This window comes from Nerophis lumbriciformis, linkage group LG33, assembly GCF_033978685.3.
Source record: "Nerophis lumbriciformis linkage group LG33, RoL_Nlum_v2.1, whole genome shotgun sequence".
NCBI lineage: Eukaryota > Metazoa > Chordata > Actinopteri > Syngnathiformes > Syngnathidae > Nerophis > Nerophis lumbriciformis.
The window spans coordinates 2,272,138-2,286,781 of record NC_084580.2 but is presented as its reverse complement, the minus strand read 5'-3'; the positions used below and the strand labels follow the sequence as shown (position 1 = coordinate 2,286,781).

Below are 14,644 nucleotides of genomic sequence, written 5' to 3'. Positions count from 1 at the left end.
CGAATCTACATTGAGTGATTTAGAAGTTTGACATCTTAAAACATTTAATCCATGAAATGCTTTAAAAAGGCAAATAAATGGATGGCACAAAAAGCCAAAAGGCTGGTTTCCATTGTGGTCCATTAAATATTCACCACATTTGATAAAATATGTAACATGTATACAAACAATATGACTGAGCAGCTGGACAGGACAGTCTAAAAATAAAAACCTACAAGCCAGGTTGTGGATGCTGGCAGCAGGCCGTAGTTTAAGGCCCTTGACTGTACAGGAGCTTTGACAAATTTTGATCCTCAGAAAGCCACCATTGTCTGGTGCATTATTGGAGTTTTGCAAGCTAGCAACAATTCAATGATTACACATACAAAACAAAAGAAAAAAATTAACCACTTAATTGAAACGAGCTACAGAAGTGCTAACGAGTTATAACAGAAGCACCAGCTACAAAAGACAAACTGCTGCAATGCTAAAACTTTACTCATTTTACCCTACTCCCCCCCCCCCAAAAAAACAAACAAATGTTTGCCTTTACACTTTTATTATGCCATGTGCAGACTTATATACGTTTGTTCGTCCTCTTGTACACAACGTCACCGAGTGTCATGGTCTGAAAGGAGAATGGTAAAAGTAAATGTGATGCAATAACCTCTTGGAATAGTCTTAAAATGTACTATACTCACATTGACAAGTGTGTTTGCATCCACCAATTCCGTGACTGAGACAATTCCCTTCAAGGAAACTTTCAGCTTGTTGCCTTCACGCTGAACCACCGCCTTTATACAGAAATGCAACACATGGAAACCAAAATTAACTTTAAATATTAAAACCACCAAGGACTGTTTTCACTGCTGGACTCTAGAAAGAGGTTCCGCAACAGAACCTCCAGGTTCTGTAACAGTTTCTTCCCTCAGGCAAAAAGACTCTTGAACGCATCATAATAATCCCCTCAATTCCCCCCCAAAACAAATGAACTTGCTGGAATATAAAGACAATATAACAAATCAATAAGCGTGGATGCATATGCAAAAGTGCAATATATTAATCTGTACAGTAAATTTGTTTAGATCTGCACTACAACGAAATGTTCTTATTTGTACTGTAAAGTTCAAATTTGAATGACAATAGGAAGTCTAAGTCTACTGAGCACTAGGGTTGTAAGGTACACAGGTATTAGTATAGTACCGCGATACTAATGAATAATTTTCGATACTATCGCCTCAGAAAAGTACCGGTCCTCCCAAAACTAATTTAAAGTATCAAACAGAAGAATAAGTCATTACATTTTAACAGAATTGGAGACAGAACAAGAGAAAGTAAGCAGATATTAACAGCAAATGAACAAGTAAACTAATTTTTACAGCTTGTCCTTAATGTTGACAAAAATACTACAATGGAAAATGACAATATGTTACTGCATACGTCAGACTAAATAGGAGCCTTTGTTTAATAAAAGACAAGTTGTATTGTATGTTCACTATTTTATTTAAGGACTTAACTGCAATAAGACACATTTAATGTAGCCTAAGATTTTTGTTAAAATAAAGCCAATACAATTGTTGTGGTCCCTTTATTTAGAAAAGTATCAAAATAATTTTAGTACCGGTACCAAAATATTGGTATCGTTACAACACTACATAAAATCTGCACTCAATGATAATGTTTTAGCGAAGAAGCGTTCTCCGAAGGATCAGGGATCAATTTCTCAGTCAAAATGTTGCAAACTATTTTGTTGATTAGGCACAAATTCTTGGCGAAAAAAAAAAAAAAAAAAAATTCATTTTCAGTAAATTTGCTAGCTTGCATTTAGAGATGTTAATCTCGATAAATGCTTTAAAATGTAATATCGGCATTGTTTTTTTTTTTTTTAAATTAAATAAACATAAAACACAAGATACACTTACAATTAGTGCACCGACCCAAAAAACCTCCCTCAGTCACACAAAATTGTTGTTTCTGTTATTAATATTCTGGTTCCTACATTATATATCAATATATATCAATACAGTCTGCAAGGGATACAGTCCGTAAGCACACATGATTGTGCGTGCTGCTGGTCCACTAATAGTACTAACCTTTAACAGTTAATTTGACTCATTTTCATTAATTACTAGTTTCTATGTAACTGTTTTTATATTGTTTTACTTTATTCAAGAAAATGTTTTAAATTTGTTTATTTTTTATTTTTTTTAAAGAACTTTATCTTCACCATACCTGGTTGTCCAAATTAGGCATAATAATGTGTTAATTCCACGACTGTATGTATCGGTAATTAAAGAGTTGGACAATATCGGAATATCGGATATCGGCAAAAAGCCATTATCGGACATCCCTACTGAGCACTATATAAAATCTGCACTCAATGACAATGTTTTAGTGCAGAAGCGTTCTACGAAGGATCAGGGATCAATTTCTCTGTCAATTAGTCAAAATGTTGCAAGTTATTTTGTTGATTAGGCACAAATTCTTAGCAAAAAAATTAAAATTAAAAAAAGTTTGTTCATTTGCAGTAAATTTGCTAACTTGCAATTTATCGCAGTAAGAGCTTGATCTTTGAAATAAACCAATTTGTGTTTTAAAAAAGGTAAAATTGTCAATTGTCAAACCCATTTGGTTGCATTTATTCCACTAGTTTGCATAAAGTAAAAAAACAATTAGTTCTCAGTGCTGCTGATCTCTAGCACAATTGAACACATGCAATTCTTCTAAGCCTTACCTTGACCTTCTCCCCAGTGATGGTATTCAACTCGGCCTCCTGTCCGATGGTAAAAGAGTTGACAAGGACATTGGAGCCTGTAGTGACAGTCACTTTAAAGACGCCGCCGTTCTCCTCGATCTCAGAGACGCTCTTGAGGTCTTTGCCTTTCTGGATGAGCTCATCAGGGACACCTGGGAGCAGAAAACAGTTACACATCCGTGACTTGACACAGACACACAAACATCTTACCAATGGCCTTCATAAAAGGCTCAAAGTTCTCCTGAGACTCCAGCTGAAATTTTCCAGAGAAGGACATGGTATCACAAGTGAAGGTGAAGAGACACCGGACCGTGTGTTATCTTTTATACTCTCACCGTCAGGCCGTGGCAATCATTAACTCCAGGTGTATCTAATTAAATAATTACTCCCACCTGGAGTAGATAAGGGACGATGATGAAACACAGAGAGTGACGTTTTGCTACGCCTGAATTCCATTTTTTAGGAAATAATAGTTTAAGTGCACTTAAACTTAATGGTCTCACTGGCCCTAACATTAATCAATCAATCAATCAATCTTTATTTATATAGCCCTAAATCACAAGTGTCTCAAAGGGCTGCACAAGCCACAACGACATCCTCGGTACAAAGCCCACATACGGGCAAGGAAAAACTCACCCCAGTGGGACGTCGATGTGAATGACTATGAGAAACCTTGGAGAGGACCGCATATGTGGGTAACCCCCCCCCTCTAGGGGAGACCGAAAGCAATGGATGTCGAGTGGGTCTGACATAATATTGTGAGAGTCCAGTCCATAGTGGATCCAACATAATAGTAAGAGTCCAGTCCATAGTGGGGCCAGCAGGACACCATCCCGAGCGGAGACGGGTCAGCAGCGCAGAGATGTTCCCAGCCGATGCACAGGCGAGCGGTCCACCCCGGGTCCCGACTCTGGACAGCCAGCACTTCATCCATGGCCACCGGACCTGTGCCCCCCCCCCCTCAAGGAAAAGGGGAGCAGAGGAGAAAAGAAAAGAAACGGCAGATCAACTGGTCTAACAGGGGGGCTATTTAAAGGCTAGAGTATACAAATGAGTTTTAAGATGGGACTTAAATGCTTCTACTGAGGTAGCATCTCTAATTGTTACCGGGAGGGCATTCCATAGTACTGGAGCCCGAATAGAAAACGCTCTATAGCCCGCAGACTTTTTTTGGGCTCTGGGAATCACTAATAAGCCGGAGTTCTTTGAACGCAGATTTCTTGCCGGGACATATGGTACAATGCAATCGACAAGATAGGACGGAGCTAGACCGTGTAGTATTTTATACGTAAGTAGTAAAACCTTAAAGTCACTTCTTAAGTGCACAGGAAGCCAGTGCAGGTGAGCCAGTATAGGCGTAATATGATCAAACTTTCTTGTTCTTGTCAAAAGTCTAGCAGCCGCATTTTGTACCAACTGTAATTTTTTAATGCTAGACATAGGGAGACCCGAAAATAATACGTTACAGTAGTCGAGACGAGACGTAACGAACGCATGAATAATGATCTCAGCGTCGCTAGTGGATAAAATAGAACGAATTTTAGCGATATTACGGAGATGAAAGAAGGCCGTTTTAGTAACACTCTTAATGTGTGATTCAAACGAGAGAGTTGGGTCGAAGATAATACCCAGATTCTTTACTGAGTCGCTTTGTGTAATTGTTTGGTTGTCAAATGTTAAGGTGGTATTATTAAATAAATGTCGATGTTTAGCAGGACCGATAATCAGCATTTCCGTTTTCTTGGCGTTGAGTTGCAAGAAGTTAGCGGACATCCATTGTTTAATTTCATTAAGACACGCCTCCAGCTGACTACAATCCGGCGTGTTGGTCAGCTTTAGGGGCATGTAGAGTTGGGTGTCATCAGCATAACAATGAAAGCTAACACCGTATTTGCGTATGATGTCGCCTAGCGGCAGCATGTAAATACTAAAGAGTGCAGGGCCAAGAACCGAACCCTGAGGAACTCCGCACGTTACCTTAACATAGTCCGAGGTCACATTATTATGGGAGACGCATTGCATCCTGTCAGTAAGATAAGAGTTAAACCACGACAAAGCTAAGTCTGACATACCAATACGTGTTTTGATACGCTCTAATAAAATATTATGATCGACGGTATCGAAAGCAGCGCTAAGATCAAGAAGCAGCAACATAGATGACGCATCAGAATCCATCGTTAGCAGTAGATCATTAGTCATTTTTGCGAGGGCTGTCTCCGTAGAGTGATTTGCCCTGAAACCGGATTGAAAAGGTTCACAGAGATTGTTAGACACTAAGTGTTCATTTAGCTGCTGTGCGACAATTTTTTCGAGGATTTTCGAAATAAAGGGAAGGTGGGACACCGGTCGGTAGTTTACCATGAGGTCAGGATCAAGGTTAGGTCTTTTGAGCAGAGGATGAATAACCGCTTTCTTGAATGCTAGGGGAACAGTGCCAGAGGAAAGTGATAAGTTTATAATATTTAGCACTGATGGACCTAATAATACAAAAAGCTCCTTGATAAGTTTCCCAGGAAGTGGGTCAAGTAAACATGTTGTTTGTTTTATCCCACTTACACGCTGTAATAGTTCCTCTAATGTTATTTCATCAAAAAGAGAGAGACTATTTTGTATTGCAGTATCCGTCGTAGATACAGTTGTATCTGTGTTCATAGAACCCAGTTGTAGCTGGGATGCGTTGTCTTTAATCTCCTTTCTAATGAGTTCAATTTTCTTATTAAAGAAATTCATAAAGTCATCTGCCGAGTGGGTGGAGCTATTGGGAGGAGTCCCTTGTTGGGTTAGCGATGCTACTGTACTAAACAAAAATTTAGGGTCGTTTTTGTTGAGGCGGATGAGATTTGAGTAATATTTAGCTTTAGCTAAGGTAAGCATGCGTTTATACGATATTAAACTATCACTCCATGCTTGATGGAAAACCTCAAGCTTGGTCGCGCGCCATTTGCGTTCCAACTTTCTACATGATAATTTATGAGCTCTGGTTTCCTCTGTAAACCATGGGGTGCGCCTTTTAGGGGCCCTTTTTTGTTTTAGCGGTGCTATACTATCAATGGTTTTGCGCAGGGCATTGTCAAAGTTGTTAGTGAGGTTATCAATAGAGCCGACATAATTTGGGAATGGTGCCATTACCGAAGGCAGTAGGTCAGCAAGAGTCATCGTTGTGGCGGCATTAATGTTGCGGCTGCTATAGCAGTTATTATTATTATTAGTTTGTTGACAATGAGTCAGAACTTCGAATTTTATAAGGTAATGATCGGACATTACTTTAGTATACGGGAGTACCATAACTTTGGAGGTGGTGACACCCCTGACCAGCACTAGATCTATCGTATTGCCGTTGCGATGCGTAGGTTCATTTATTATTTGTGTAAGACCACAGCTATCAATTATAGTCTGGAGCGCCACGCACTGAGGGTCCGATGGGGTATTCATATGGATATTAAAGTCCCCCATTATGATTATATTGTCTGCGTGCGTCACTAGATCAGCAACGAACTCTGAGAATTCATTAATAAAGTCCGAGTAGGGCCCTGGGGGGCGGTAGATAACAGCCATATCGAGAGGCAGCGGTGCGACAGACCTCATAGTAAGCACCTCAAACGATTTGTATTTATTATTTAGGTTAGGGGTAAGGTTAAAGTTTTCATTGTATATTAGTGCGACCCCCCCACCCCTTTTAAGGGGACGGGCAATATGCGCATTCGTATAGTTAGGAGGAGATGCCTCATTTAGCGCAAAAAATTCGTCTGGTTTGAGCCAGGTTTCGCTAAGACCAATGACGTTAAGATTGTTGTCTCTAATGACCTCATTAACTAATAACGTTTTGGGAGACAATGATCTTATGTTTAAAAAGCCCATATTATAAGTATTGGGCTGTTTTGACGATTTTTTGTTTAAATTATCCGTAGTAGAAATATTAATAATGTTGCGTTTATTATACGTAGTGCACTTTAAATAGTTTCGACCATATCTAGGAATTGATACGACGGGAATTTTCAGATTGTTTGCTTGATGCTGCGATCGACTGAACGCATCATGATTTGCCACCTCAGTAGAATGCATATCTACCCCGGACACATTCACAACAGAAAACACATTATGTGAGTTGTGTGTTATTCTAAGAAAATTGCTATGCGTACAGGAATTATCCAGCCTGGCGCTGGCTAGTTCTAGCTTAACTGACTCCTCACCCGGACTAGCAGGCTCTGTAATTGCCTGTGACCGGGCTTGCTCTAGTGTAGTTAGTCAAATGTGACTTAAACAGTAGTCTATATTCTTAGACAGGATGATGGCGCCTTCCTGGTTAGGGTGAAGGCCGTCCCTCATCAGCAAGCCTGGTTTGCCCCAGAAAGAGGGCCAATTATCAATAAACGTTAGTCCCTGTTGTCTACAGAAGCTGGCCAGCCACTTGTTAAGCGAGACTAATCTGCTATATCTCTCATCATTGCCTCTCGCAGGCAGGGGGCCAGAGACAATTACTCGATGCCTGGACATCTTTCTAGCGAGATCACAAGTCCTGGCTATGTTTCTCTTTGTAATCTCTGACTGTCTCATTCTAGTGTCATTGGAGCCAACGTGTACAACTATATTCGCATAACTAGTGGTGCGATTAGCCTGTCGTACGTGTTTACTAGGCCTGTTGCGAGTTAGCTCCCTAAGATTAGCCTCTATGTCAGGTGCTCGGGCCCCCGGGATGCACTTAATTGTGGCTGGTTTGCTAAGCTTTATGTTTCGGGTGATGGAGTCCCCTATGACTAAGGTGTGGTGCCCGGTAGACTGGGGTGTAGGACTAGCTAAAGAGCTAAATCTATTATGCGTCTCAACCGGTACACCGTAGCTTGTAGGCCGCTTAGGACTGCTACAGGCTGGGCTAGTTAGCTCGCTACAGCTAACGCTAGCAGATGTGTCCGCAACATCTAAAGTTACGAGATTACTCTGCTCTAACTGGCGGACACGGCCCTCTAGCAGAGCCAGCCTCTCCGTGAGTAAGGTGCAAGACGCGCAGGAAGCCATACTCACGGTGTTTTCTGTCACCGAGTGAAGTTCCTGCTGTCTTCCGAGAAGTCCTGGTCACGGTGTGCAGGAGTAGACTCCTTCTGACCGGCGCCCGGCGACGCCTTTCTCCGCGCTAGCTTCGTTAGCTTAGCAGCTAGCTGCTAGCTAGCTGCGGGAGGGGTGGAGAGACAGAGATCGGGTGATTTGCAAGTTAAATAGTACTACTAAATATGTTGAGAAAGTAATAAAGAAAGCTGCAGAACAATTTAAAAGCACACAAATAGAACGATACTTAGCTTTTTCGAAACAGCGAGCAGTCAGCGAGTAGTCACGCACGGTGAACCGGCGTAGTGAAGAATTAGGTACACATGCCTGCACAATTGAATTAAATCTAATACAAAACCGGTATCAAAAATTGCTGCGGTTTTGATGAACATTTTCAAGGACATACAATCACATACAGTACATAAAACAAACAAAACAAAGTATAAAAGGCCTTATCACATACTAATAAAAACAGTGCCTTGACTCACATATAAACTTGAAGTGCCATCCCATCCTAACCCACAGGGTTCAATATGATGCTTTGCAGCTATTACAGCTTCAATTCTTCTGGTAAGGCTGTCCACAAGGTTGCGGAGTGTGTTTACAGACATTTTCCACCATTCTTCCAAAAGCGCGTTGGTGAGGTCACACACTGATGTTGGTGGAGAAGGCCTGGCTCTCAGTCGCCGTTCAAATTTATCCCAAAGGTGTTCTATCGGGTTCAGATCAGGACTCTGTGCAGGCCAGTCAAGTTCATCCACACCAGACTCGGTCATTCATGTCTTTATGGACCTTGCTGTGTGCACTGGTGCACAGTCATGTTGGAAGAAGAAGGGGCCCGCTCCAAACTGTTCCCACAAGGTTGGGAGCATGGAATTATCCAAAATGTTTTGGTATCCTGGAGCATTCAAAGTTCCTTTCACTGGAAGTAAGGGGCCAAGCCCAACTTCTGAAAAGCAACCCTACACCATAATTCCTCCTCCACCAAATTTCACACTCGGCACAATGCAGTCCGAAATGTACCGTTCTCCTGGCAACCCCCAAACCCGGACTCGTTCATCAGAAATTTCACGACTGGATTAGTTGCACAGGTGGCATCCTATGACAGTTCCACGCTGGAAATCACTGAGCTCCTGAGAGCGGCCCATTCTTTCACAAATGTTTGTAGAAACAGTGTCCATGCCTAAGTGCTTGATTTTATACACCTGTGGCCGGGCCAAGTGATTTATTTATTTATTTACATTTATTGATTAGGACACCTGATTCTGATCATTTGGATGGGTGGCCAAATACTTTTGGCAATATAGTGTACTTTAAAAATACCAATGTTTTCATATTTACGATTAGTACCTAACAAATTTCACTGCAATAAGGCGCTTTTGGTAGCCATCCACAAGCTTCTGGCAAGCTTCTGGTTGAATTTTTGACCACTCCTCTTGACAAAATTGGTGTAGATCAGCTAAATTTGTTGGTTTTCTGACATGGACTTGTTTCTTCAGCATTGTCCACACGTTTAAGTCAGGACTTTGGGACGGCCATTCTGAAACCTTATTTCTAGCCTGATTTAGCCATTCCTTTACCACTTTTGACATGTGTTTGGTGTCATTGTCCTGTTGGAACACATCCAACTGCGCCCAAGACCCAACCTCCGGGCTGATGATTTTAGGTTGTCCTGAAGAATTTGGAGGTAATCCTCCTTTTTTATTGTCCCATTTAAAGCACCAGTTCCATTGGCAGCAAAACAGGCCCAGAGCATAATACTACCACCACCATGCTTGATGGTAGGATTGGTGTTCCTGGGATTAAAGGCCTCGCCTTTTCTTCTCCAAACATATTGCTGGGTATTGTGGCCAAACAGCTCAATTTTTGTTTTTCATCTGATCACAGAACTTTCCTCCAGAAGGTCTTATGGTGGTGTCAAAAATTTTTTTTTTAAAAAATGGATGGATGGATGAATTATTGCCAGGCATTTCTCTGCTCATTTACCAAGTCAAAAGGTTACGCAAAGACATTTGCTTAATTTTTTTATCAGGCAAAACTTTCAAAATGATTTGTTATGTCTGTTCATCATAGCTAATAAAAATGCTTTTTTTTGTCATTGTTTATCTTTTTATTGATAAATTGATTTATCTTTCTTGAGCATGTTGGCTGCACAGTCAAGAAATTGAGGATTCCAATCTCCATTTGCGTGGAGTGTGCTTGTTCTTCATGACATTTTTCCCACATTGTCAGGCATCCTCCCACATTCCAGAAATATGCACATTGGGCTAATTTGAAACTCCAATAGATGTGAATGATTATTTGTCTCAATGTACCCTGCGATTGGCTGGTGACTCGTCCATGGTGTAGCCTGCCTCTCACCCATAGTCCACTAGGATTGGCCCCAGCTTACCCATGACCCAGATGCGGACAACCGGTATGGAAAATGAATGGATGACTCAACTGTATTTTTTTTTTTTTCCAGGAGGGGCCTGAAGACATTAGGAGGCGTATATATATCAAATATATCAAAGTCAAATCTGGATGAATTTTTAGGTAAAATGTTCTAAAAATACCCTCTGGAAAATCTGTTTTTTTAGGGAGTACAGGACACAACTGTATTATTTACCCTGAGGTAAGGCTCACCATGCTCACATTTGGGAAAACTACTGCTCTGTCCTCTATTGTGCTTTAAAGCAAATACCTAACATAAATAATAGGAGTATAACATGCAGTTGTGTGAACTCTGCACTCTGACAATCACTACTAATGAAGATAAGCGGCACTCCCTTTGTCACACAGCATGATTCAATCACACTAAGTCATTTATCTCCTATAAACATTTCACACTGTGTTTACAGGTCTGCACCATATATGCCAATATTTGCATTTATAAAACCCAAAACCAGTGAAGTTGGCACGTTGTTTAAATGGTAAATAAAAACAGAATACAATGATTTGCAAATCCTTTTCAACCTATATTCAATTGAATGCACTACAAAGACAAGATACTTAACGTTCGAGCAGGAAAACTCAGTTATTTTTGGCAAATATTAGCTCGTTTGGAATTTGATGCCTGCGACATGTTTCAAAAAAGCTGGCACAAGTGGCAAAAAAGAATGAGAAAGTTGAGGAATGTTAATCAAACACTTATTTGCAACATCCCACAGGTGAACAGGCTTATTGGGAACATGTGGGTGCCATGATTGGGTATAAAAGCAGCTTCCATGAAATGCTGAGTCATTCACAAACAAGGATGGTGCGAGGGTCACCACTTTGTGAACAAATGTGTGAGCAAATTGTCGAACAGTTTAAGAACAACATTTCTCAACGAGCTGTTGCAAATAATTTAGGGATTTCACCATCTACGATCCGTAATATCATCAAAAGGTTCAGAGAATTTGGAGAAATCACTGCACGTAAGCGACGATATTACGGACCTTCGATCCCTCAGGCAATCAAAAAGCGACATCAGTGTGTAAAGGATATCCCCACATGGGTTCAGGAACACTTCAGAAAACCACTGTCAGGAACTACAGTTTGTCGCTACATCTGTAAGTGCAGGTTAAAACTCTACTATGCAAAGTGAAAACCGTTTATCAACAACACCCAGAAACGCTGCCGGCTTCGCTGGGCCTGAGCTCATCTAAGATGGACTGATGCAAAGTGGAAAAGAGTTCTGTTGTCTGACGAGTCCACATTTCAAATTGTTTTTGGAAACTGTAGATGTTGTGTCCTCCGGAACAAAGAGGAAAAGAACCATCCGGATTGTTATAGGCGCAAAGTTGAAAAGCCAGCATCTGTGATGGTATGGGGGTGTATTAGTGCCCAAGGCATGGGTAACTTACACATCTGTGAAGGCACCATTAATGCTGAAAGGTACGTACAGGTTTTGGAGCAACATATGTTGCCATCCAAGCAACGTTACCATGGACGCCCCTGCTTATTTCAGCAAGACAATGCCAAGCCACGTGTTACAACAGCGTGGCTTCATAGTAAAAGAGTGCGGGTACTAGACTGGCCTGCCTGTAGTCCAGACCTGTCTCCCATTGAAAATGTGAGGCGCAATATGAAGCCTAAAATACCACAAAGGAGACCCCGGACTGTTGAACAACTTAAGCTGTACATCAAGCAAGAATGGGAAAAATTCCACCTGAAAAGCTTCAAAAAATGAGTGTTGTTAAAAGGAAAGGCCATGTAACACAGTGATAAAAATGCCCCTGGGTCAACTTTTTTTGCAATGTGTTGCTGCCATTAAATTCTAAGTTAATGATTATTTGCAAAAAAAAAAAAAAAAAAAATTCTCAGTTTGAACATTAAATATCTTGTCTTTGCAGTCTATTCAATTGAATATAAGTTGAAAAGGTTTTGCAAATCGTTGTATTCTGTTTTTATTTACAAATTACACAACCTGCCAATTTCACTGGTTTTGGGTTTTGAACATTTTGTAAGATTTACTATTAATAGGGATGTTCCCATCAGGGATTAATGCTGCCAAATGAGATCGGTAAAGCGAGATCGGAAGATAGCAATATACCGATCACATGGAATAACTGTAAAAACGTTGTATGGTGAGCGCCACTCACAGTTGAACAATATCAGTAAAATATTTGAGCTGATTCCTTATTCACAAACAAAGTCAATAGTAGAAAATAATTAAGCACAATTAAAAACTATGTATTACTCATTGAAATATTTTTGCTCTAAAAGTCCTCCTGTGTCTAGGGACTTATTCTTTGAATTTGTAAACATCAGCTAACACAATAAATACTGAAGTGTATTTCTGGTCTTGTCACCTTCTCCCGGGCAGAAGGGCGACACGGCAGTGCGGCTGGATCAAAAGAGACGTCGGAGACGCTTTGCTGAACAAAAAGTTGCTTTATTACAAGCGAGCATCATTATTCAGGACTGGAGTACCTGGAGGAGGTTAAGTCCAAAAAATGAGGCACTCCTAAACTGGAGAGGCCGAACCACAGTAATTTAAGTATTTCTTATATATATATATATATATTATATTATATATATATTTAAGTATTTCTTATATATATATATATATATATATATATATATATATATATATATATATATATATATATATATATATATATATATATATATATATATATATATATATATATATATATATAAGAAATACTTAAATTTCAGTTAATTCTAGCTATAAATATACTCCTCCTCTTAACCCCGCCCCGGCCCCGCCCACCCCGACCCTGCCCACCTCAACACCCCTCCTCCTCCAAATCTCCCGAATTTGGAGGTCTCAAGGTTGGCAAGTATGAGGATACGGCTATCACCTTTGCATTCCGAAGTCCGAATTAGAGCCTATTTTCCTCTGAGAAGTGATCCAATCCACCTGCGAATAACAAACTAAGGGACCTTATCTTAACATGTGCTCAAACTGAAATACCACTATTTAATGAAACTTGGTGGTTTGCCTTCTCCAAGGTGGATACAAATCTTTACCATAAGCAAAACATGATATGAGTTAATGAATTCACTTCAATACATTATTTTGAGAGAATAATGTCATGTACTGACTGTGACAATGCTGACACACCAACAGTTGTTGTTATAATATCCTCTCCCTAGACTCCATAAACTTTACCAAGCATTTATTTTTTCTGTTGTTTTAGCCAGCATAGCGGCCAGCTTAGCTACGAGCATGCTTGCACTGCAAAAACTGAAATGTAAGTAAGATTGAATATCTCAAATAAGGGTGATATTTGCTTATTTTCTATCTGATAAGACACTTCTTCTCACTAAGCAGATTTTATGTTAGAGTGTTTTACATGTTTTATGGGTTTTGGTCCTAAATTATCTCAGTAAGATACTACAGCTTGTTGTTGAGATTTTATGACCTATATTGCTTGAAACTAGAATATCAACTGTTGCAAAGCTGTGTCATCAACACTCAAAATTATAAAACTACTTTTTGAAAGTATTAATTTCTTACTTCAAGCATGAAAAAAAAAATCATGATGCCGAGCGCATATCATTATGTCAAGATAATGGCACTAGCATTTACTTAATTTAAAGGCCTACTGAAACCCACTACTACCGACCACGCAGTCTGATAGTTTATACATCAATGATGAAATCTTAACATTACAACACATGCCAATACGGCCGGGTTAGCTTACTATAGTGCAATTTTAAATTTCGTGTGAAATATCCTGCTGAAAACGTCTCGGTATGATGACGTCAGCGCGTGACGTCACGGATTGTAGAGGACATTTTGGGACAGCATGGTGGCCAGCTATTAAGTTGTCTGTTTTCATCGCAAAATTCCACAGTATTCTGGACATCTGTGTTGGTGAATCTTTTGCAATTTGTTCAATGAACAATGGAGACAGCAAAGAAGAAAGCTGTAGGTGGGAAGCGGTGTATTGCGGCCGACTGCAGCAACACAAACACAGCCGGTGTTTCATTGTTTACATTCCCGAAAGATGACAGTCAAGCTTTACCATTGGCCTGTGGAGAACTGGGACAACAGAGACTCTTACCAGGAGGACTTTGAGTTGGATGCGCAGACACGGTACCGTGAGTACGCATGCAGCTGCGGCTTCCAAACATTTGATCGCTTGCCCGTACGTGCGTGCCGCTATGTGCATGTCACGTACGTAACTTTGGGGAAATATATGTGCTGTATGAACTTTGTGGAGGTGAACGGTACTTTGGGCTGTGGGATTGAGTGTGTTGTGCAGGTGTTTGAGTTGTATTGGCGGGTTATATGGACGGGAGGGGGGAGGTGTTTGTTATGCAGGATTAATTTGTGGCATATTAAATATAAGCCTGGTTGTGTTGTGGCTAATAGAGTATATATATGTCTTGTGTTTATTTACTGTTTTAGTCATTCCCAGCTGAATATCAGGT

General features: G+C 40.3%; 1 protein-coding gene across 1 annotated transcript; it reads right to left on the bottom strand.

Annotated features, from left to right (window-relative positions):
- Window positions 1-521: 521 nt before the first annotated feature.
- On the bottom strand, window positions 522-3,086 carry LOC133575893 (fatty acid-binding protein, liver-type-like). Its single transcript, XM_061928799.1, has 4 exons — window positions 2,945-3,086; window positions 2,714-2,886; window positions 681-773; window positions 522-607 (listed from the first exon to the last, which is right to left on the bottom strand). Exons 1-4 carry the CDS (start codon window positions 3,009-3,011, stop codon window positions 557-559), a joined length of 384 nt encoding a protein of 127 aa, XP_061784783.1. The 5' UTR covers window positions 3,012-3,086; the 3' UTR covers window positions 522-556.
- Window positions 3,087-14,644: the final 11,558 nt, after the last annotated feature.